Here is a 21,560-nt window from a genome sequence, read left to right as displayed (position 1 = left end):
CCCAGTTCGTGAGACTCCTCCCAGATCGTGAGACTCCTCCCAGATCGTGAGACTCCTCCCAGTTCGTGAGACTCCTCCCAGTTCGTGAGACTCCTCCCAGCCCCTGAGACTCCTCCCAGATCGTGAGACTCCTCCCAGTTAGTGAGACTCCTCCCAGCCCGTGAGACTCCTCCCAGTCCGTGAGACTCCTCCCAGCCCCTGAGACTCCTCCCAGTTCGTGAGACTCCTCCCATCTCGTGAGACTCCCAGTTCGTGAGACTCCTCCCAGATCGTGAGACTCCTCCCAGTTCGTGAGACTCCTCCCAGTTCGTGAGACTCCTCCCAGCCCCTGAGACTCCTCCCAGATCGTGAGACTCCTCCCAGTTAGTGAGACTCCTCCCAGCCCGTGAGACTCCTCCCAGTCCGTGAGACTCCTCCCAGCCCCTGAGACTCCTCCCAGTTCGTGAGACTCCTCCCATCTCGTGAGACTCCCAGTTCGTGAGACTCCTCCCAGATCGTGAGACTCCTCCCAGTTCGTGAGACTCCTCCCAGCCAGTGAGACTCCTCCCAGTCCGTGAGACTCCTCCCATCTCGTGAGACTCCCAGTTCGTGAGACTCCTCCCAGCCAGTGAGACTCCTCCCAGTCCGTGAGACTCCTCCCATCTGGTGAGACTCCTCCCAGTTCGTGAGACTCCTCACAGGTAGTGAGACTCCTCCCAGTTCGTGAGACTCCTCCCATCTCGTGAGACTCCTCCCAGTTCGTGAGACTCCTCCCAGTTCGTGAGACTCCTCCCAGTTCGTGAGACTCCTCCCAGTTCGTGAGACTCCTCCCAGTTCGTGAGACTCCTCCCAGTTCGTGAGACTCCTCCCAGTTCGTGAGACTCCTCCCAGACCGTGAGACTCCTCTTTCTCGAGGCTCTTCTACTCACGGGCTCTGATTAACTCCTCCTCCTTCACAGGCGTGAGACTCTTCCCGCCAGCGCGCACATCGCGTGGCCGCGTCGGTGGCGATCATTATTACCCAGGTGAGCACAGCTCCTCATGCTCCTCCATCATCATCATCGTCGCCTGCGCTCGCAGTCATCCAGCAGTGGAGCTGTGCGCGCCGCCTGCTTGCCGGTGCTGACAACACCAACACCACCACATTCTCGCTACCTTGTGGCACGAGAGAACACAATGCACACCGTGTTTGTTGGCGATGTCAGGAATGTTGTTATAAGATCACAAGTTGGCCAGGTTCTAGTTCGTTTAGCGACACAGATCTCCTCTCATCATCATCATCATCACGGTTTCACTCGTCCCCTTCATCGCCATCTATTGAGCCAGGGGTGGAAATTACACGTTCTTATGCCGGGGTCACTTTTTTGCCCAGAGTTCAACTTAAATTGCCGTACACCCGGTGGTTACTGATTGTGTTGGATTTGAATTTTTAAATAAAAATAGGAAACTGTTTGAATCGCTTTTGGGGATCGGTTACATAAACACAACTTTTAACATCTTTCAGGTGAAAGAACATTGCGAGAATGTTTATTGCTAAGAATTGCCGAGGCATGCAAGTGGTGGCCACTCTATTCTGCGTCAGTGGTGATTGTGAGAGATATCGTCAGAGTACAGCAGCCTGTTCATACACTTGTATTGATTAGTCAATCCATAGCCACCCCTGTGAGTGTGCGAGTGTTGTAGGTCTGGTGCAGCGGGTTGGAAACATCGCCACGAGGGAGACAAAGGCGGCCGGGCGTGGTGCTGGCCACCCACCCCCCCTCGCTAAGAACACTTTGCCCCCACAGTCTTTTAAAGGCGATACGGGTTGGTTATTTGCTTTGTTTAGAATGTTATTCCGTGAACCCAGTAACTGTGTGTGTGTGCAGTGTGGAATGTGAGTGTGCATTCAAAGTGTTGCTTCAACTCTTCGGTGTTGCATGTGAAGTTGGAGTACAACCACATGGTTGCCCCCCCCCCCCCCCCTAGGTTTAGAAAGGAACAAAACTTCGTTCCCATGCAGCCCCATTAAGTTGCCCACTTGCTGGGCAGCAGTCAGTCCTCCACTGTTGCTATCACCAGGGACCATTTGTTGCGGATGTTTCTTTGCCATTCGTCTCCGTTCTCACGTCTCTTGAACTCCCACGAGGCCATCCTTCCCCACTCGTGCTGCCATTGATATTCACGGATTTCTGTTTGGTGGCATCTTCACCTGCTGCCTCCGTGTGGGTCAAAGGTTACGCACGAAGTGAAGCTCCGCGTCATCCTGGGCCATTCCACCTTTTTGCGTGCTGTTTTTGCGTGCTGTGCCAGTCGTAGGCGCCCGTTAGCAACGTTTTACTGGTAGGAACCACCTGGTTCCACCAGCTCACAGGGGATTATTGTGTCCGTCCGTCGTGCATCCAAACATGAGAGGGGTCGGGCTGGGTGGGGTGGGGAGGGGCTGGGTGGGGAGGGTGGGGAGGGGCTGGGTGGGGAGGGGCTGGGTGGGGCTGGGGTTGGGAGGGGCTGGGTGGGGAGGGTGGGGCTGGGTGGGGAGGGGCTGGTCACCCCGTGGTGCCCTTATAAAACTCAACGTTTAATCTACTCACGCCGGCTTGTGCCCGCCCTCACAGTTGGGCATATTTGCAGAATACACCACGCCGCCATTGACCGAGCAACCCAACGTTCCTACCAGCTTCCTCCGCAGGAATGTGTTCCTCAGCAGTCTATGCGAGGCCATAGGGGGATCTCTGTGCGTGTGTGGAGTCTAGGCATGTCGACACTTGGTGGTGTGACGGCTCGGTGTGGGAGGTGTGCCAAGGCAGTCTACCAGGCGGAGGAGGTGATCTGCGATGGACAGCGCTACCATCGCCTCTGCTTCCGTTGCTGTGAGTTTGTCTCCCCTGTGGTAAAATCGCGGTACGACAAACACCACGCGCACGTTGCGTTTGAAAGGTGACAGCACAAAGACAACTGTGAATGTTATCCAGCCGTGACTGGACAATGTCTAGTGACGGTGGTGCTTAGTCAAATATTGACTTTGAACTTGATAATGGAGGTTGTTCAGGTGGCACAGAGGTCAGAGCTCTGAGTCGGCTTTACTGCTTCAAATATGGATTTCTAGTTTTCAGCCGCCCGTGACTAAACTGGATTCTCAAGTTTCGAAAGTTGGCGTATCTTGCATGAGACCAACGATACACTAAAGACATCATAAATGCGAGAATAGAATGCAATATCATGCATTTTTGGATTCATATCATGTCTAGATGTGTCTGTACCTCAATACCCTGTACGGAAACAGTGGTCATGTTTATTTTAAATAAAGAGGCTGTCATATGCAGAAGCATAAGTAATATTTAAAAATACTTTGTTTAAAACACGCTTTAATGAAATGTACAGTACGATTAATGGCAGAACTCCACGACTCCAGGAAGTGGCCCCGAGGCTTGCCATAACGTAAGGGGGCCGTGGTGATTTACAGCCAACGTCAGTTGAGCGTGGACAATTAGACCCAAGCTGAAACATAAGATATAAAAATGAATGTTTAAAAATATATCTTTTTTATGATAGAATATAGTATTGTCATCAGTATGACGTAAGTATACGAAGTTTGCAGTTGATACCACATTGGGAAGTGGGTTGAAATTGAGTTATAAGATTTGAGATACGACAACGACGACAACGACAACAACAGACAGAGTGAGTTAAATAAAAGCGTGTAATAAAAAGGAAGGTCATGAATCTAAATTTGGACAGGGGCATGGATGATTGGGGGGAAGGCAGCTCTAGACAATAAGGCCAGCATGGAGAATTCGTGAGTACAATGCTAATATTTTGAATATTCTGTACGGTATTAAAACGTAGTAGGACAGTGCGTACATTTGTGATTTGTTTTGAAAAAAAAAACATCCACTAAGAGAGCTTGTATTCTCAAGACAAGTAGAGATCTTAGAAGATCTTATTTTTTTTGCTATTTATTATGAGTGCATTCAAATGGAAATAGCACTAATAACAAACACTACATCAGGAAAATTTAAAAACTCCATCATTTGTGTAAATGTGCTGGTTAATCTTCAAAGTGGAGTTTCTCAGTCACAAGAGGAACGAGGTAGATCGATTAAGGAAGGCCACTCATGGACCGCTAATCAATGAAAAACCTTAATACGACATGGTAAAGTGAGACAAACGATTTGAATTTGACCAAAAACGATGCATAGGAGTGATGTCAATACAATGGTTGACGATAGGCAGGCAGGGTAAGCGTGATGAATGGTATCAATTGCAGCATTAGTTGAATAGAACAAGAGGGAAAAATGCCAAGGTTAGATGAGACGAAGTCATTAAGAGCACAGAGAGGGTTACTGATATCATGGCCAGTGTGGTGAGCAGATCACCCAGGGGCAGGAAGACTGCATAGGGTTAACAGAAGTAGAACAGGTCAAGAAGGCCACATATAAAAAAAATAGGAGGTCTAAGTTAAATGTATTTATTCTGTGTCGTTCTCTAACGTGTGTTCAGGCTGTACAGCTGTGGTAAGCAGATTACACTGGTCAAAATATACTTTTTCTGGCATAAGGTATTCCAACGGTTCTAAGGTAATTTTGGGGTGCTGATTCCAAATCTGGCATCAGTTTTTGTCTATCACATCAGGTTTTTGAGATATCAAATATTGCATTTTCAATAAAAACTGCAGAAGAAAAATATTAAATAAATGTGGATATCTACATAAAATTATATTATAAACACACTATCCTAAAAATCCAGCATCATATTTTAACACTAAAGCAGTCACTGACTCGCAATAACTTGCAATCATAAGAGACAGAGTTAATTTCGGGTAAAATCAATGAAAATGGGGTATGCCGATAGCATAAAATGAGATGTGATAGAACAAATCTGAGATCAGATTTGGAATCAGCACCCTGAAATTAGTCTAAAACAGCTGCAAAAGTGCAGGCCAGAAAAAAAGGTCGTTTTTTTTGTTGACCAGTGAATTATTCAGCAAAAGAGACGTGCATACGAAAGAACAGCGCTTCTTTCCCAAAAAGTGCACAGCACTGCGGTACAACCTGGAATCTTGACTTAAAGCTTTCGTGACTGCAGGAATTCATATTATTGGGTCTTTCGGTAAAGTCACGTAGATTTTCTTTGAACCTATCTACGTGACTTTACCGAAAGACCCAAGAATATCTATGCAGTAATTTACCACATTTGCAGTGGCAGCTGGCTCCAAGAGTGCAGAGCAGGGTGTTGTCTGCAATGTATGCACTGTCTGGGATTACACACAGTGCAATTTTCACAGGCTTTCTAGTTAATTTTGTCTAATGAGGCATTGCAATGTTTTGCCATCTCAGTGTGCTGCTGAGAACTTCATTGCAAAGGTGTGCCTACGTGTGCACGCACAATCACCCTAACCTTTGGAATTCGTTTATTCCCATTGAAAAAAACTAAAAACATTGATTTAAAATCCTGCTTTGCATAGGAACCTGTGTTTGAAAGAATGTTGGTGTTTGGCTCATTTGTAGAAAAAAGTACTTGATGGGAACCCCTACCTGTGCAGTTTATATCTATTACCATGTCCACAATTGTAGCCAGTCGTAGATTCTCACCGATATCGAGTGAACCGGCCAAGTTGGTTTGCACAAGCACTTGGCTTGTGCCAAGTTGGATTGTATAATGAACGTACAGTGTGCAGTAGTAGCCATGTGCACAATGCAGGCAAACTTCCTCGTGTGTGTACCGCCACCGATGTTTGTATACACACCTACACCTTGGTGAATGCTTTTCTCACTGGAAAGCTCAACCATTGCTAAAGCTCATCTTATCATAGGAAATCATGGATACCAACAATGGATGGATTCTAAGTGATCACCCCTTCTCTTTTATAGACACACGCATGTCAGTGGTCGTTCTGTTGATCAGTTGGACACTTGCGGATAACATAATAAATTATCCTTATGCCGATACCCCGGGGTACCAAATAATACTAAATGGCCGAGACAATGAAATATTTTATTTCTGGGACACTATTTTTTCCAGGGGTGGACTCCACTCCGCGACAGGGGTACCAATCAATCCGAAATCAGTGCTACTCCGCGATGTCGAAACGCAGCGAGGACGATTGCGCTGAAACCCTGAACGCTCGCGGTACGCACCGTAGTGGTGCATCGTGTACAGCTCGTCGAGATGAGTCGATTGACGCATCGCCGACCATCAACAGACTAAAAATGACTGCATCACGGACATTATGCGAGAGCCGGGGTACCGCCATAAAGTTCATTTGGATAATAGGGCTCTGGTTACAAGGTGTTTCAATGAGTACACGGTGTTGTGAATGCAATAGTGGATATGGTCAAGAGTTGTAGCGATGAATAATATTCCTTCAGATGTGGCTGGTGGCTCACGAGTGAGAAGAATGAGATGAAAGATACAAATATACTGATATGTTTGTATGCCCAGGACACTTAAGCTCAGTAATTCAACTGAATCCATCATGCGGAATGAATGAGGGCTGTGTGCTCTACTTGAGCGTTGTGCCACAAGTGGGAGATGTGTGACATTATTGAGGGAGGGACACTCAGGAGTGGAAGAAGTACTCTGAATTGGCTGCACAAAGTGGGCACGCTGAGTGCGCACATTTTCCACAATGAGTATGACCAAGTTGGTTCATTGCATAACAACTTTTTATAATCTATTCTTTACATATCTCACGCTTTTTCCGGAAATGAAATACATCGAAACAAACTCGTGCAATGGACGTCGGAGTCACATGTCTCACTCTCGTCCTGTGCGTGCGCCTTGCGCGGATGCAGCCGTGTGCCGAAAGGGCTTGGACAGCACGACGCTGGCTACGCACGGGGATGAAATCTTCTGCCGTTCGTGCTACGGCAAGAAGCTGGGCCCCAAGGGCTACGGCTATGGACAGGGAGCGGGAGTCCTGAGCACCGATCGCGGGGAGCGCCTGGGCATCCGCCCCGAGGAGTGAGTACCAGCGCTCACCATTAAAAAAAAGACTCCACGTATGTTGTCAGTTTTGTTGTATGGTGCGGAGGCCTAGACATTGGTTCAAGCAGATTTTGATCAGCTGTTGTCCTTCCACATGCGATGCCAGACACCTTCTTGGCATGCGATGGTTCGACTTCGTCAGAAATGTCACCACTGCATCTGTGACCTTTCTTCTAGTGACCGACAGCTTAGGTGGAGGGAGACGACTGTCACTTTTTGGACACGTCGCCCTGTCTTGATGTGCAAACTCCAGCAAATTTCGCACTTCAGTTAGAGGACTGCGACCCTCAAATGAACGGTGCCGCCCTGTGGTCGCTTCTGTGTTCGCTCCTGTGATCCGTGGATCAAACAAATTACTCAAGATGCCAGTGTATGACAGGAAGAGCGGTTTATGTGAATGCTGTCACAAGAGGTCACACTTTTGGTGCAACAGTCCTTCACGGACTATGCGTGATAAATGAATATGTTGATCCCAATTGTCATATGAAAAATACATTCCTGGGTACATCCCCTTACATTGGTGGTTGCCCAGATTGAGATGGACACAGGCCTCTTTGCTCAGGAGGCATCGACTGCTGCGAGTGACTGGCTGGGGTGGAGGGTGCTTTGGACCCTTTGCCGGTCAAGCGTTGACAGGAGTAGTCGTAGGAGGTGTGATGAAAACTATTGATAAGCACTCCTGATTCATCGTCACAAATCTATGTATGTATAACGATTCGAAATAGTTGCCCTATCCATGGAAGCTGAAGAGAAGGCCCTTACATCTGTTGATGTCGAGTTGTTCTTGGCGTGGCAAGTCCCCGCTTTCCACAGTCGACACCGCTCACCCAGCTCTTGAAGTGGTTTCTCCACACTCCTAACAGTTGATAGAGCCCTCTTCAAGTCTTTGGGTGTGGCGTGTCACCCCCACTTTACTCCAGCAGTAGAGACTGGACACACACCTGTCAGCACATCACACTCAACTCCAGGTACATCACTCGCAGCTTCTAGGGCTGCACTGCTTGAGGCTATCGAAGCCCTGGTTGTGGTCTTTCCCCACTCAAAAAGTAGATCAGGCCCTTTTGCTGCACTCAGTGTGGTTGGTCCACACTCTTGCATTGGACCAGGCCCTCTTGCTGGTTGGCTCCCGCGCTTGGCGTCCTTCTTCCATTTTACAGCCGGTACATTAGCATAATTTGGCTTCCCGACACCCATTCTCCCAAAACCGGTCCCACCAGTTATCACTAACACCATCGGGAAGCCAGGGATGTGATCCTCAACTTTCACCTCGTTACAGTATGTAGAACTTCTTTCACACCATACATAGCCAATCGTGCTAATCAGTGCGGGGGAGGACAACAAGCTGGGACAGTCCTTTCTGCCCCAGTTTTTTTACTAATAGTGAGAGGAGAAATCCACATGTTCTTCTTAAGAGACTGAAATAACAAAAGATTAACTGAGAAAAGATTAGCGCCATGTGGAAAACCACTGGAGCGTCATCGACTCGCTGTTCACGTATCCCTGTGACACCTGCAGAGAGGGTGAGCTCCCTTACCTTGCCAGTACAGTGTTTGGTTACATTACTTTTGAACCCTGTCAGGCATTTACAAATAACACTTTCACAACCCTATTATTTCTGTGCATACTGAATGAGAACACTAACTCTTGCTGTTAAATGTTTCCACTCCAACATTATAATGCCACTGATTGTGTGGACCCTTACAGTGCTATCGAAGGCTTTTTACCTTCTCATTCTTTCGCCTGTTGATGTCAAACCTGAAGTCCAGCCCTGGCGACACATCATTTCAGAACAATCCGACATGGTCTTGCTTTGATATAATGCTCTGACACAGAACCAGCGTTCCTTCTTATCAACTGCCTTGGTAAATCATGGGGGCCTAGTTCTTAGTAGTAGGAAGATAACCTATTTTTAAAGGAGTTGAAGGTTTTTTTTAAGGTTACAATGTCAATCTCATTAACATGCCTGAAGGCACATACTGTATATCATAACTGTTAACTGATGAATGTCAAGACGGCACTGACAAGAACCATCTTGAAAGTACTGTACCACTAACGTGTGATTCTGATGAACTTATAGCAGGAAGTGAACGCTGCCTGTCTGGCCATGCAAAGCCATGGTCGGAGAGGATTTAAAACATATTTTCTGCCTCATTCCCCTCGCACAAATAGAAAAGATGAGGCAAGACACTGTCCCATGCCCGGGTACCATAGCCTAGGCGCAAGAAGAACGCGGTGTTTATTTTGTGTAACACGTGAGGTGTGCAGTAAACACAACACTTAAGGCTCTGTGGATAATTGCACCGCTTCGCTTCCTTCTCTGAAGAGAAGCTATGAGAGCAAGCTGTGCTCTCGAAACAAATTAAAATCTACATGGACGACATCACCCACTCTTAGTTGAATTATTTTTTTGTTATGCAGTGATGACTCGACATTTAGCTTTGTTTTCAAAAGTCACTATAGTATTGACGTTTTTTATTAAATGGCTTTTGGTATTTTTCCCATAAAGTATTTCAATTGTGTTTTGGCATCATGTCATGGTACAAAGGATTAATTTGTAAATCTGACAAACCAGTGCACCATGACGTATCGAGGAATGGCTGCTGAAGTGATTTTTTTCCACAGGACTTGTAAAAAATATATTTGAGCATCCTCTCTGTCCACTTTCCCATACACTCGGCTTTGCGATTGTCTCACATCACAGTCAAACCGATATAAAATATTTTCAGAGCTATAATTGAGCTAGATTTTATTCAATTGGTGGGCGAGTCTGCCAACTCACTGCACTTGAGAACCTGTTTTAATCACAGGTGGCTAAAACTTGGATTCAAATCGAGGCCCTTAGCGGTGCCATCTCAGCTCTCTGACCACTTGGGCCACCAGGCCACATTGCACTTGGGCGCAGATCCTGAAGGCCATTGTGCATCTCCGATTAGCACGGTTGGCTACGTATGGTGCGAAAGAAGTTAAACATACATATGCATACAGATCCTAAAGACCATTGTGCATTATATGGAGTTGCATTGTAGTATAAACGCCTAGGTTTTTTTATGATCTTTCATTAAAAAATCTGCCACATTACTGGAGATTCAGAAGTGCGGATTATCCTGCAGTTTAATTTGAGAAGCAGTGTGGTTTGACAGCGAAAAATTAAATAAAACCAGAATATTTTGCTCTTGGTGTTTTGTCCATATTCTGGAACACCCGATGCGTAGTATGATTAAAATGATGGCTGCTTTGTTGGGCTAGACATGCTTAATTATGTTATTAGGTCAACAAACTAAGATTGTCTGGTGGCAGATTATTCGATAGTATGCAAATGGATGTGCAATTAAGCTCAGCTGCACAATGCCATTTCGTTCTCATTTCAAAAAGCATTTCTCGATGAGCTGGAACCACTGCGAGTCAGGCAAGTAATATGAATTAGTAACTGAGTCGGGCAACTATATGGATTAGAAACCGAGTCGGGCAACTATATGGATTAGTAACCGAGTCAGGCAAGTATATGGATTTGTAAGCCGCACTGATGGAAATGCGCCAAAAACTTTCCAGCAGCCAGTATTTTTTGACTCCTACAACAATCGGAATATTTAATTATACTGACGGAGGAATCTGATGAGCTATGAAGCTCTTTTTCACAGAAGTCCAGTCGGGGCGGGTCAGAACGTTACAACAATTAACAATATAAAAACACGATAGGAGTGCAAAGTATAGGAAAGGTAATCAAATCACAAAAAATGCATACAAATAAAACTAAACTGTGTTATTTTACCAGGTAAAGGCCACTGAACTATTCGTTTCTTTGTCATGAGAAACCTGGCCAGAAATGATAGCTCAGCGAAGTGGCTTATCATGGGGAAATTTATAGCAGCCAAATAATCTAAATGCAAGCAAGCTGGTGCAATTCACCTTATTACATACATTTTCTATTATATTAATAAAAATCTCCAGTGCAAAATGCAATTCCAACGCATATTCAAGTAACATTGATATTATTACCAACTTCGAAGCAACACCCTGCTAACCCTGCCTAGATATCTGCCTGGAAAGGTGTATTCCACGCAAGCTAGTTTACAAGTCGTGTACAGTATGAACATTTGGAGCAAGGCATCCTCCGGGAAGAACACAGGCTTGTAATTAACTGTGCCGCACCAGTCTGTGGGTGACCAGACCTTGTGAATTGTGTTAAATGGGCACGTGGGAATCCAACTGGCATTGGTGGTTCCTTCTCGACAACTAAATCGGCCACTATAAAGTGGAAATTTGACAGTTGAACGAATTCGGATGATTCGTCTTTTATGTCCCTCTGGCTCAAGCGTGATTTTAGGGGCAGCAGGGAAGGGACGGTGCTGGCATGCTGAGCAATGGCTGGTAGATTCTGCTGTGCTGAACATCTGGCCATTTGTGTTCATACAGGCCTGGTGCACCTCAACCTACATTCAACACCAATCCATCCCCACTGGCACGCTCCTTTGGTGGATCCGATAAATGTCCACGTTGCAGTCAGTCTGTTTACGCGGCGGAGAAGGTGATGGGGGCTGGCAAGGTACGTACAACAACAATTTATTACCTGTAATCTTTTGTCAATTAAATACACGATGGTATTCGTCCTTGACACGTAATTGTATGTCTCAGCCATGGCATCGCAGCTGCTTCCGTTGCAAGCAGTGTGGGAAGAGTCTGGAGTCTACAACACTGAATGACAATGATGGCGAAATCTACTGCAAAGGTTCGATCACTGAGCACACGGCATGCACATGATCGGTTTTACAAAATTGGGGAAATGTCACAGTATGGTTGAACTTCTGAACTTCTTTCGCACCGTACTGATCGTTAATTGACTTAGAATCGTAGCACTCGAATTAAGTGCATCCTCAGTAAATTAATTATAGTAAAAAAAAATCAAATCACGTTTGTGGTTTCACCACCAAAATGAAAGAATGTTTCCTTATATTTATTCACCAGCCAGTAAGCCGGGCGTTTATTTCAGCAAGGTAATTCCCAAACTGGTTTAAACCTCTCTATTATAAGCATGGTCTCACCTGGATGTTGCCAGGTGGCCTGATATTCTGAGCAATGAGTCCTCCACGATTGACTACTTTGAGGCTGTAAAGCAGAATGCTCAAAATAACAATGTTTACTTTAGTTCAACATGTTTTGATGTTTTACATTGGCATGAGTGAGGTCAATTAATGCCTTGCACGATTCATCAGCTGCTCTTGCTGCAGGGTCGTAGCCCTTTTGGAATTGAGAAACCAAGTTCCACTTTGTGGGACGCTGCCAGTGCTCATTCTACAGAGATGCTGGCATCTGTCATAAGAATGTGGAATTTTTCGTTCTGGCTTGAGGCCATCAGTGGAGATGAGCTCATTTTAATGGGAAGGCCTTTTAAATTCCATCTTATTTATAAGTGTTGGTGAACTTGATGCGATTTGTTTTTACATGCGTCTATGTAGAGGATGCAACCGTTCTCCTCTGCAACTCTATCTAAGCACAGTGACAGATCGCTGGTGGCAGCAGCAGAAATCTCTCTTTACAGTCCCCTTTGTTGAAAAAGCCCACAAAATTAAGGGCGAAACTACATTTTGCACTGTTGCACACAATGTGTGTATTTTCTACACAAGTTGTTGGTCTGAGCCTACCAAACCCCACAGGCTCAAAGACAATGTTTCATTCTTGGCCAACTGCCCAAAGACTAATCCCAGGATCTCAAACATACAACGCTATTCTGATGCTAATTATTTGGTGATGTTTTGTTGGCCAGTGGTGCGCAAGCACAAATAACAAAAAGTAAACTTTACACGTTTGTCAACAACACTGCCTTCTAAAGAAAAATTATATAAGAGGTGACGTTTCGGGCAATGGCTCATCTTCACAGCACAGAGATGCTAGAGGTAGAGTCACTCTAAAGTTACTCTACCTCTCTGGCCTCTCTATCTGTTGAGTTTTATTTATTTCTGATGCAAACTGATCTCAATACAGATCTTCTGTACTACCACCACACCGCTCGCCCCTGTTTTGGCTGGTTTCATCTCATCTCACAGTGCAAGTGTTAAACTTTATAATCACATGAGCAAAGTACTCTTGGTCACTGAAACCATTCTCGCACATGTTTGTGTACATTTTTGGGCTTTTGTTAAATTAATATGAGGCAGTGGAGTTACTCTGAGCAACGCTTCCCCTTGGGGCACTTGTATCCTGCGCATATTTCTACTTGCCATGTGCTTGGTGGATACAACTTTAAGATAATAAAATAACATGTTCAGCATTTGAACTCTTGTTTCACTTGCAGGTATTATCCACTCGTGTTGCACTTTTTAAGCCTCAGAGTGCTGCATGGAATATACTGCGGTTTCTCATTTGGCTGACCTCACTGTTTGGCCACGTTAACAAAAGGGGCCCTTATGCAACTTTGGGTCTTGTTAATAATGAGACTTTGTCTAGTTCCTTGGCGTTGGCAGAGAGGCACAGAGCTAATCACCAGCTCGTCTGCATGGCTAAAGTGCTTCGAGAGCTCGTAGAAATAGACCACAGACGGATATCCAGAGGTCTGCATTACTTTGGTGATACATTTTAAGATGTTTCACTCATGTAGAAATTCCATATTTGTTGGGAATTGTAATATTAAATGTGCACAACTGAGCGGAGCATAAATCTGAAGGTGCTATGTTTTGTGCATTCCTACTGCATTCACGTGTCCCTTTGTGTTCAAAGCCAGTGTATAATTCCCCCCCATCCCTGACATCAGACTTGGCTCATCCACAGCCATGTATGCAGGCATCTTCAATGGAAAGCATTAAATTAATCTTTAAAGTTTAGAACATAATGTGGTTTTAGGATTGGGTCGGAAATTTTAACCAATTCAGATGCTATCGTATACAAGTAATAGTATAGAAACAGGTTATTGCAGAGACTGGCCATTGTGTTATCCTTTGATGACTGTGCAGTGCTGTGGGAAATTAAAACAGGCGTAAGTGAGTTGGCAGTGTTGGTGTTGGAAAGCATTGTGGGGAGCGGTGGTGCAGCGGTTAGCATGCTGCGCTATGAACCCAGCAACCCAAATTCGATTCCCACTCAGGGCCAACACCAGTGACCATTATCTGAACCGGGCCTGGGCCTCTACCAAGTTCACTCAGCCTCATATGAGTACCTGTGTGATGTGAAAACATCGCCACTAGCAAGACAAAGGCTGGCAACCCACCCCCTCATATGTCATGCCAGCCTTCATAGGTGCTCGCACTTGCCCAAAAGTCTGTTGGAGTGTGGGGATGTTGTTGGTCTCATGATATACATTGCATAAGTGACGTCTACCTGCTGGGGGGGATATATACATGTTTAGGCTGCAAGTACGGGCAGGACGTATTTGCAGTTGTGAAGGGCATGGATAGATGAGTGTGCATGGTGGCCTACAGAGAGTATGCCCGAACATGAGGAGAGTGATAACAGTACGTTTGGAAGAACACATGGAGGTGACCGCACGCTCCCATTCAAAGTATATACGTGTTTACATGCAGGGACATCCCCTCATTCTTTACAGATACGTGCCTGGACGGCATATCATGGGCCGTCCTACTGCAGTTTGAAGCTTTGTTGAGAAGAAAAAATTAACCCGTAAAAACAAAGTTTTTCACTATAAATCCTTTATATGCGTGGCGGCTAGAGTCCTCTCGTCCTCTGGCTTGAGATGGCTGCCACATATGGGTCAGATGATTGCCTGCCACCATTAAGCAATTGGTAATTAAATATAAAAAAAAAATTCCTAACATGTGTAAAAATTTGGAAAAAAAATTTCACGAAAATTAATTGTCACGCACAACGAGTCTGTGTGCAAAATGTCAGCTCAATTGGATCACGGGAAGTGGGTTAAAAAACGACCGAAAGATTTGCACGGTCGTAAGCGCGCAAGCAAGCAAGTGAACTTAATATAAAGGATTTAAAAATAGACTTTAGAGTCACCATTTATTTTGGGTTGAGCACATTAACCACAGCACCACCCAGCCGGATATGCTAACAAATGAAAATATGTCATACTGTACGAATATATAGTATAACAAAACAATATCCTGAACCTATAACAAAATGAAAGCGTTGCGTCTCATTGTCTCGTGCATTTGCAGCCTGCTACGCGAAGAACTTTGGCCCCAAAGGCGTGGGTTACGGCCTGGGTGCTGGAACCCTCATGCATTCCCAGTGAGGCTGCTCTCCAGAGTGAAGATCGCCTCTTCGACACGCACGCATTCCCCCACAGCCTGGTGCAGGCCTTAGCTCCATACTTCACCGCTCGAGGCAGCCACATCTCCGCCCCCACAAGGGTTGCCGCAAAATGCCGATATCCACGATTTATTGCAAAAAGGTCCACGATAATCGTATGGCGTCTGTTCTACAAAATATTGTCATATCATGGTTATCAATGTTTTTAAATATTTGATTCCTCACAAAAACCTTTTTTTTTATATAACCTTCTCAAGTTTGACATATCCGAGCTCACAGTGGCTTTATTTACATGCAGTTAACAGTTTTTATTAGGTGTTTAAATCCTTGAGTGTTACCCTGGACAATAGCATTGTCAATCGTTTTAGGATACTCTCTAGTGCTTGTGCTCTTAAACGGTAACTCAGAGATGGCCACTGCCGTTTAACCGTGCACATTTTATAGTAGTTTTATTTTTTTATTCGAGTAAAACCTACGACCAAGTTGTTTTTGGTTTATAAAAAAACAGTGATCTCTAGGAATCGTATAGCCCTAAAACAAATATGATGTTCTTTGTAGGTTTTAAATAAAAATTCTAATGAAATGTCCTGGCATATTGTGTTCATGTCCACACCTTTGCTTATAACTTATATGTTAGAGGTATTATAAATATGGGCTTTCAAATATCTACCACCAAATACAGTATACATTAAAACGTAAATTAAGTCACCTCTGAATTGGAGTATTAATTAGAGATGGCAAACAATTCAAACATGATTTTTAAAACATAATTCCAGCATTAACAATTCTACCATGCATTTGTATCAACCTGTGGATCCAGCTAAGTTGCTGTCAATAATGCAAGTGCCTCGTCACACCAGACACATTTAATCAAAAGGTAAATGGAGCCCTTTTCCTGCTTTATCAATGCGGCCGAGCACTGCACTCGAAGCCAGGTTGCAATTGTCTGCACCCACACAGCTTTCTTCAATGTTTTACCTTGTTGCACATAACAGCGGTGCTGTGATTGGCTGCAAAGCATTTATCATGGTAGTGAGAAAAACAATCCCAACATATTTTTGTATGCATGGATTGTATATTTACTGGGACACCTGGATTAATGTGTTTAAGGTACTTGACATAAATGAAGGGATCAACGAGTGAAGCTTTGTAGAAACGGTAAGAATACCGTGTTAAAGTATAGGTGGAGTTTTATATGCAGGGACTCCTCTACTTATGAACGAGTTTCGAGGTCTATTCATAAGTCGATTTGTCCAACTTTACTCCTGTCGATTCCAAACATGTACAGCATGGACACTAAACACGGGGAATGGCTTTAAAGGTTGTAACATCTCCTGTAGATGCCACTGGTTCTTCATGTTCTGCAGATGTAGATACCACCACTGCCATCTATTGCGCGACGGTTGAACTTGCTACTCTCGTTCCGAGCAAGCAACTCAACATACGGACGGGTTTCTTCATATCTCTGAACGTTCGTAAGTCAAATGCTCGTAAGTAGAGTGGTGTCCTGCATATCTTTAGGTAATATTATCTTTGAAGTAAAACAAAAAAAAAACCCACTTGGATTCAAAAGTAATAATGCATTTTTTTGTAATCAAGTGTCACGTATTTATGAGTCGAATTTATTCAAAATCTAGTGTGCCTCTGTGGCCATGTCACACATGGCAAACATCTGCAAGACGCCTTAAGAGTGCGTACAGGTTATTACACACTATCTACGGAGAAAATCCAGAGACATCCAGTGTTGTAATGTTCATTGTGGTTATCAATATGATCATTAGTGTCTATCCGCTGCTGAATGGACTCATGCCATTGACACCCCCTTTACATAGACGAATCTCATCACTCCGCACCTGCGGTGGCTGTAGTCTTGGATCCCTTCTCTTCTTTGGTGTCCAGTCTGTCGCTCATCCCATCCATCAGCCATCCATTCCGGAGATGTGTCCTTTGCAAGCTCATTTTACTTGCCCTCAACATTCAATCTGAGGTCTCTGAATTGCATTTGTTGAGTGATCCATGCGTACGCTCCATGTGGCACCATGTAAATGACGCGTGACATTGTTGCAAATTCTTCAATATCTGTCCTGAGGGCATCGTGTCAAGTTGACTTGGCAATGCAAGCTTCGTAAATGTCCATCGCATAGAAGTGTGGCTGCGTGTCTGTCGATTTCGTTGCACGATTATAAAAGTGTAAAAAGAGAACAAACATTCCATATATAAAGCCTCAACGAAAAATGTAATGATTTTCAGTTTTAATTAACAAGATACAAAAACCCAAGGCAACTACATAACTCTCAATTCATAAGCCACCTAGCAGATTTATGAGCCCATTATAGACATTAAATTACCAACAATAAAAACAAAATCATTACATTGGCAATTTTGTAAAGTAACATTTCCAACTCAACATCCTGGTACCGACTTCTTCCAGGCAGAAAGATTTAGGTCTCTTCACCGAGGACCCTCGAAGGCCACCACGTGAACATTCACAGAGAACAGCCTGACGACGATGGCTGAGTGAGCACTTTCATTTTTCTTTGTTTCTAAAAGTTCAAACAGTGAAACAAAAAAAGTTGGATTATTATGATACGATACATTGACGACCATGTTCAACAGGTACTTGTGATTTCGATTTAAAGCTTTCGTGACTGCAGGGATTCATCTTCTTGGTTCTTTTGGTAAAGTCACGTAGAAGGGAAATAATAAAACAATACAAATAAAACATAATAAAATACAATTCTCACAACGTTTCGGCCACAACGCAAGCAGCCGTCCTCAGGTGAAGAACAGGTCTGTCGGAAAGACAGCGTCTGAATGACAAACCTGTTCTTCACCTCAGGACGGCTGCTTACGTTGTGGTCGAAACGTCGTGAGAATTATTTTATTATGTTTTATTTTTATTATTTTATTACTTTTCTTCTACGTGACTTTACCGAAAGAACCAAGAAGAGGTACTTGTGAATTAAATTGCTAATGTTGTGGGTTTACCTTTGAACACAACCGGTGTGTTGTACTAGTAACGAATTGGCACGTTCTGTTTACGTGACAAACCTTACTAACTGGCTGTGTCGGGTGCTGGCGGGTATAACGACACATTTACACTTACGCAATCTAACCCAAAAACCTCATGGATAATACTGGTCGCAAAAGCTTACGTGTTAAAGTTACATCTTGCAATGGATCATTTATGCAAACAAGTTGAGAGTCTGGGCGAGCGGCTCACACTGTGACGTGAGGCCGCCCCATTGTGCGCACCGCCACATTAAATACACAACAGCAATGACCGTGGTGATTTACGAGAAGGCTCGGAGAGCAACAACTGTGCTCGTGTACTTCCCCCCACGGTTTTGGCTCTCTCGGCCAGCTCTGCACATTGCACAAAAGTCTGGTGGAAACTGCAATGCAATGCCCGGCACTTTGCATGGTTGCTTGACAAACGGTTTCCGTAATGCACAGTATTTATGTGAAATCCGGTTGCATTCAGATGATTTACAAAACGAACTATTATATTGTATAAATGCACAGGCATCATTTATTTCAGAGAGAACAGGTGTGAATGCTTTAGTGGTTGGATTACTTGCACATTTTTTTAAAAATATCGTGGTCGCTGAGCATGCTCAGCGGCCAACAACAGCACAATGAACCGGGTTAATGATTCCATTTTGTAGAACAAACGGGACCACGGCCAGCATACGACGTGAGCGACAAGGCCCGAATGAGCGGAGCGGTGTTCTCACTTGTGAAGCGGTGGCATGTGGGGATGCGTCCCGTGCTCATGGTGGCAGCTCTTTTTACTGACGTACTCTTCTACCGTCATCCTCAGAACAAATATCTGTCAAGTATAAAAAGTCGGATCGGATAGGAAGCTTTACAAAACGATTTTCAACACACGTATGAAAAAATAAGAATAGGTTTTAATTTGATACTGGTAAAAAGGTCACATTTTTTAAAAACACAAACTGGTGGAGAATGTTATCCTTTCTGATGTGATAAACTCAATTTAAAACACAAACTATTGTCGAGTAAATTCAATGAACCTTACAACGGACTGAGGCACGCCGACATCAACCCAATCGCACCATGTGACTGAAGCTTTCGCTATGTATACGCTGATTTAAATCACATCACGCATATATTTGTTCATTTAATGTTCACTTAATGTTAAAGCTGAGGATAGCTGTATTCAATACAGTCGTAAGTTTCAGTTACATCGCTGGCTGGATTTTGTCCACGGGCTGCAGTTTGAATATCTCAGATCTAGTCTGAAGAGCACACGCTGAATGAGCTGCAATTAAGGTTTGTGATTAAATGGTTACATTTGGCGCCAATGAGAGGTTCCCCCAGCACTCCTGCATGTGTTCGTGCGCGCATTGAAGCACACCAAAACAAAGATCCCCCGTTCGAGCCTACGTATGCCTGTTGGGGCGAGTGCTGTTAGCGAGCGCCTCTGATGGCGGGCACGGCACGCGCGAGGCGGCGGCGTGGCTCGCGGGCCACTCTCGCCCACTTTGCCTTCGCGACTCGCCGCACGCACGACGCCACGGACAAACCTGGTAGAGCTGCGTGCTCAGCGCAGTCATCAACCACATGATGTGGAAGGCTGCGTTGAAGGCGGTCCAGGTGACCCACGGGGAGCAGGTGGTGATGCGCGCCACTCGGTTCCACGTGCCGTCCGGCCCTGAGGGGCCCCAACCCCCACACTCTGCATTCCAGACTGAGGGACCCCCCCTGCGTTCAACACTTCTGAGAAATGATGCGGCTGGATGTGGTATAATACGTAATTTTAAGAAACATTTTTGGGTCAACATGTTTTTGCTCAAATCTATGTTTTTGAGCACAGGGCCAAAGGCCCAAAAAAACCCAGCAATAAACAGCACTATTCAAGGCGTAATAGATGTGTTCATACGTTTCTTGAATTGAGAAAGGTTAGAAGAACTTGGGGAAAGACGTAGTACATTTGTGAAGCCGTAGAGTAGTGGTTAGTGCACTGCACCACGAACCTATGGACCTGAATTAGATTCCTAGCCATGGCTAATGTCAGTGCTAAGTGATATTTAAACAGGTCATGGTTGCTTGCTCCACAAACCCCACTTCATCAAATGACCCTCACCATTATGGCAAAGCATGGCCAAACAACCCCTGTGACCGACACGGCGTGTGGAGGCCTTCATCCATCAGTGGATTGACAAATGATTGTACCACCACACTGGTCAGTGTGAATTGATGGCGGGGATCATATGTAGGAGCGTAGAAGTGCAATACAACTGCTAATGAAACAACTTATAGACACTTCTACACTCCATCATTGTATCCTTTTAAACCCTATCTTTGTCCCATTACTTCACCAGCACTCCTTCCAAACTTCATTCTGCTCTTAAAAATAACACCATCTGCGAGCTGCTGCTATTCGTCCAAAGTTCGTCGCTCTTCATCCTTTCACAGAAAATACCTGTGCAAACTATTAATTCTACTTTTCTTATTTCTGGGTGGTATTGAGCTTCATCCTGGCCCAAATGTAAAGAACTCATATAATTCTGTAGATTTTTCTGGCAGAAAAGGTGTTGGTGTTCTACATGTCAACATCAGAGGGCTTTTGATTAAATTAAGTCAACTAAAACTAGAAGTAGCAAATCTTGACCCGGACATATTTTGCCTAACAGAAACATTTCTCACTCCTGCCGTCAATGACTTGCAGATTACGATTGACAACTACAACCTTTTTCGGCTTGACCGAGGATCTAAAGGAGGTGGAATTGCCATCTATGTTCGTAATACTATTGCATGTTCACCAGCTCACTCCTTGTTTAAAAAATGTTGCTTTGAAGGTCTGGCTCTCAGAATAACTCTCCCTAATAATCAACACATATTGGTAGTGTGCTGCTATAGACCGCCTAGTGGTAAGGATGTTGAAGCTGCATCTGCACTGAGAGAGCTTCTTGGGGGCCTCCCTAAAGGTGAAATAGTTTTAGTGGGTGATCTAAATTGGAATTGGCTAAACCCGCCGGCCGTGGCCACAAATTTTGCAGATGAATTTAACCTGTTTCAATTAATAAATGTCCCCACAAGACCCAACCTAAAAAATCCGGGACAGTCATCTCTGCTTGACGTCCTATTGACAAATGCCCCTCACAATTTCGCACTGACTGGTGTTCTAGGTAATAACCTTAGTGATCACTCATTCATTTTTGGGGTGAGATCATCAGCCAGACACAAAGCCCCCCCTAAATTGGTTGAGAAGCACTCCATGAGACACTTCAGCATACAGGCATTTACTAATGATGTGCTTCACTCGGATATTGACAAGGTCTGTGATATTCCAAACCTGACTACGGCTTGGGAGACCTTCAGGTACACGTTTCTACAAATTCTTAACAAACATGCTCCGTTGGTTAAATTTAAAACTAAAG

The 21,560-nt window shown here is 44.5% G+C and overlaps 2 protein-coding genes across 3 annotated transcripts in view; one reads left to right on the top strand and one right to left on the bottom strand.

The window, feature by feature from the left end:
* Window positions 1–887: 887 nt before the first annotated feature.
* Window positions 888–15,864, top strand: LOC144933400 (cysteine and glycine-rich protein 2-like). Of its 2 annotated transcripts, none has more exons than XM_078858121.1 (6): window positions 888–1,004; window positions 2,707–2,828; window positions 6,753–6,921; window positions 11,359–11,488; window positions 11,578–11,671; window positions 15,060–15,864. In XM_078858121.1, the coding sequence occupies exons 2-6, from the start codon at window positions 2,714–2,716 to the stop codon at window positions 15,134–15,136; spliced, it is 585 nt and encodes a 194-aa protein (XP_078714247.1). In that variant the 5' UTR covers window positions 888–1,004; window positions 2,707–2,713; the 3' UTR covers window positions 15,137–15,864. The 2 variants fall into 2 exon arrangements, with proteins under 2 accessions (XP_078714247.1, XP_078714246.1); XM_078858120.1 differs by having other exon boundaries at window positions 2,712–2,828; window positions 15,060–15,863.
* Window positions 15,865–17,475: 1,611 nt separating this feature from the next.
* LOC144933401 (palmitoyltransferase ZDHHC17-like) overlaps window positions 17,476–21,560 on the bottom strand; it is a 39,532-nt gene continuing 35,447 nt past the window's right edge. The window contains exons 15-17 of the mRNA XM_078858122.1: window positions 19,704–19,867; window positions 18,891–18,985; window positions 17,476–17,696 (exon numbers count right to left, since the gene is read on the bottom strand). Of these exons, the coding sequence (XP_078714248.1) occupies window positions 17,681–17,696; window positions 18,891–18,985; window positions 19,704–19,867 (275 nt within the window). The 3' untranslated portion in view covers window positions 17,476–17,680. The remainder of the gene's footprint in view (window positions 17,697–18,890; window positions 18,986–19,703; window positions 19,868–21,560) is intronic.

This window comes from Lampetra fluviatilis, chromosome 7, assembly GCF_964198595.1.
Source record: "Lampetra fluviatilis chromosome 7, kcLamFluv1.1, whole genome shotgun sequence".
Lineage (NCBI taxonomy): Eukaryota > Metazoa > Chordata > Hyperoartia > Petromyzontiformes > Petromyzontidae > Lampetra > Lampetra fluviatilis.
Note: the sequence above shows the minus strand (reverse complement) of the source record. Positions and strands in the feature narration are given on the sequence as shown.

Excerpts from the sequence above, each read along its gene's own strand:
- LOC144933400 (XM_078858121.1), top strand. The coding sequence starts at position 2,714 with ATGTCGACACTTGGTGGTGTGACGGCTCGGTGTGGGAGGTGTGCCAAG. Across the intron at positions 2,829-6,752 it reads TCGCCTCTGCTTCCGTTGCT|CCGTGTGCCGAAAGGGCTTG; the intron begins GTGAGTTTGTCT and ends GCGCGGATGCAG. Across the intron at positions 6,922-11,358 it reads CTGGGCATCCGCCCCGAGGA|GCCTGGTGCACCTCAACCTA; the intron begins GTGAGTACCAGC and ends GTGTTCATACAG.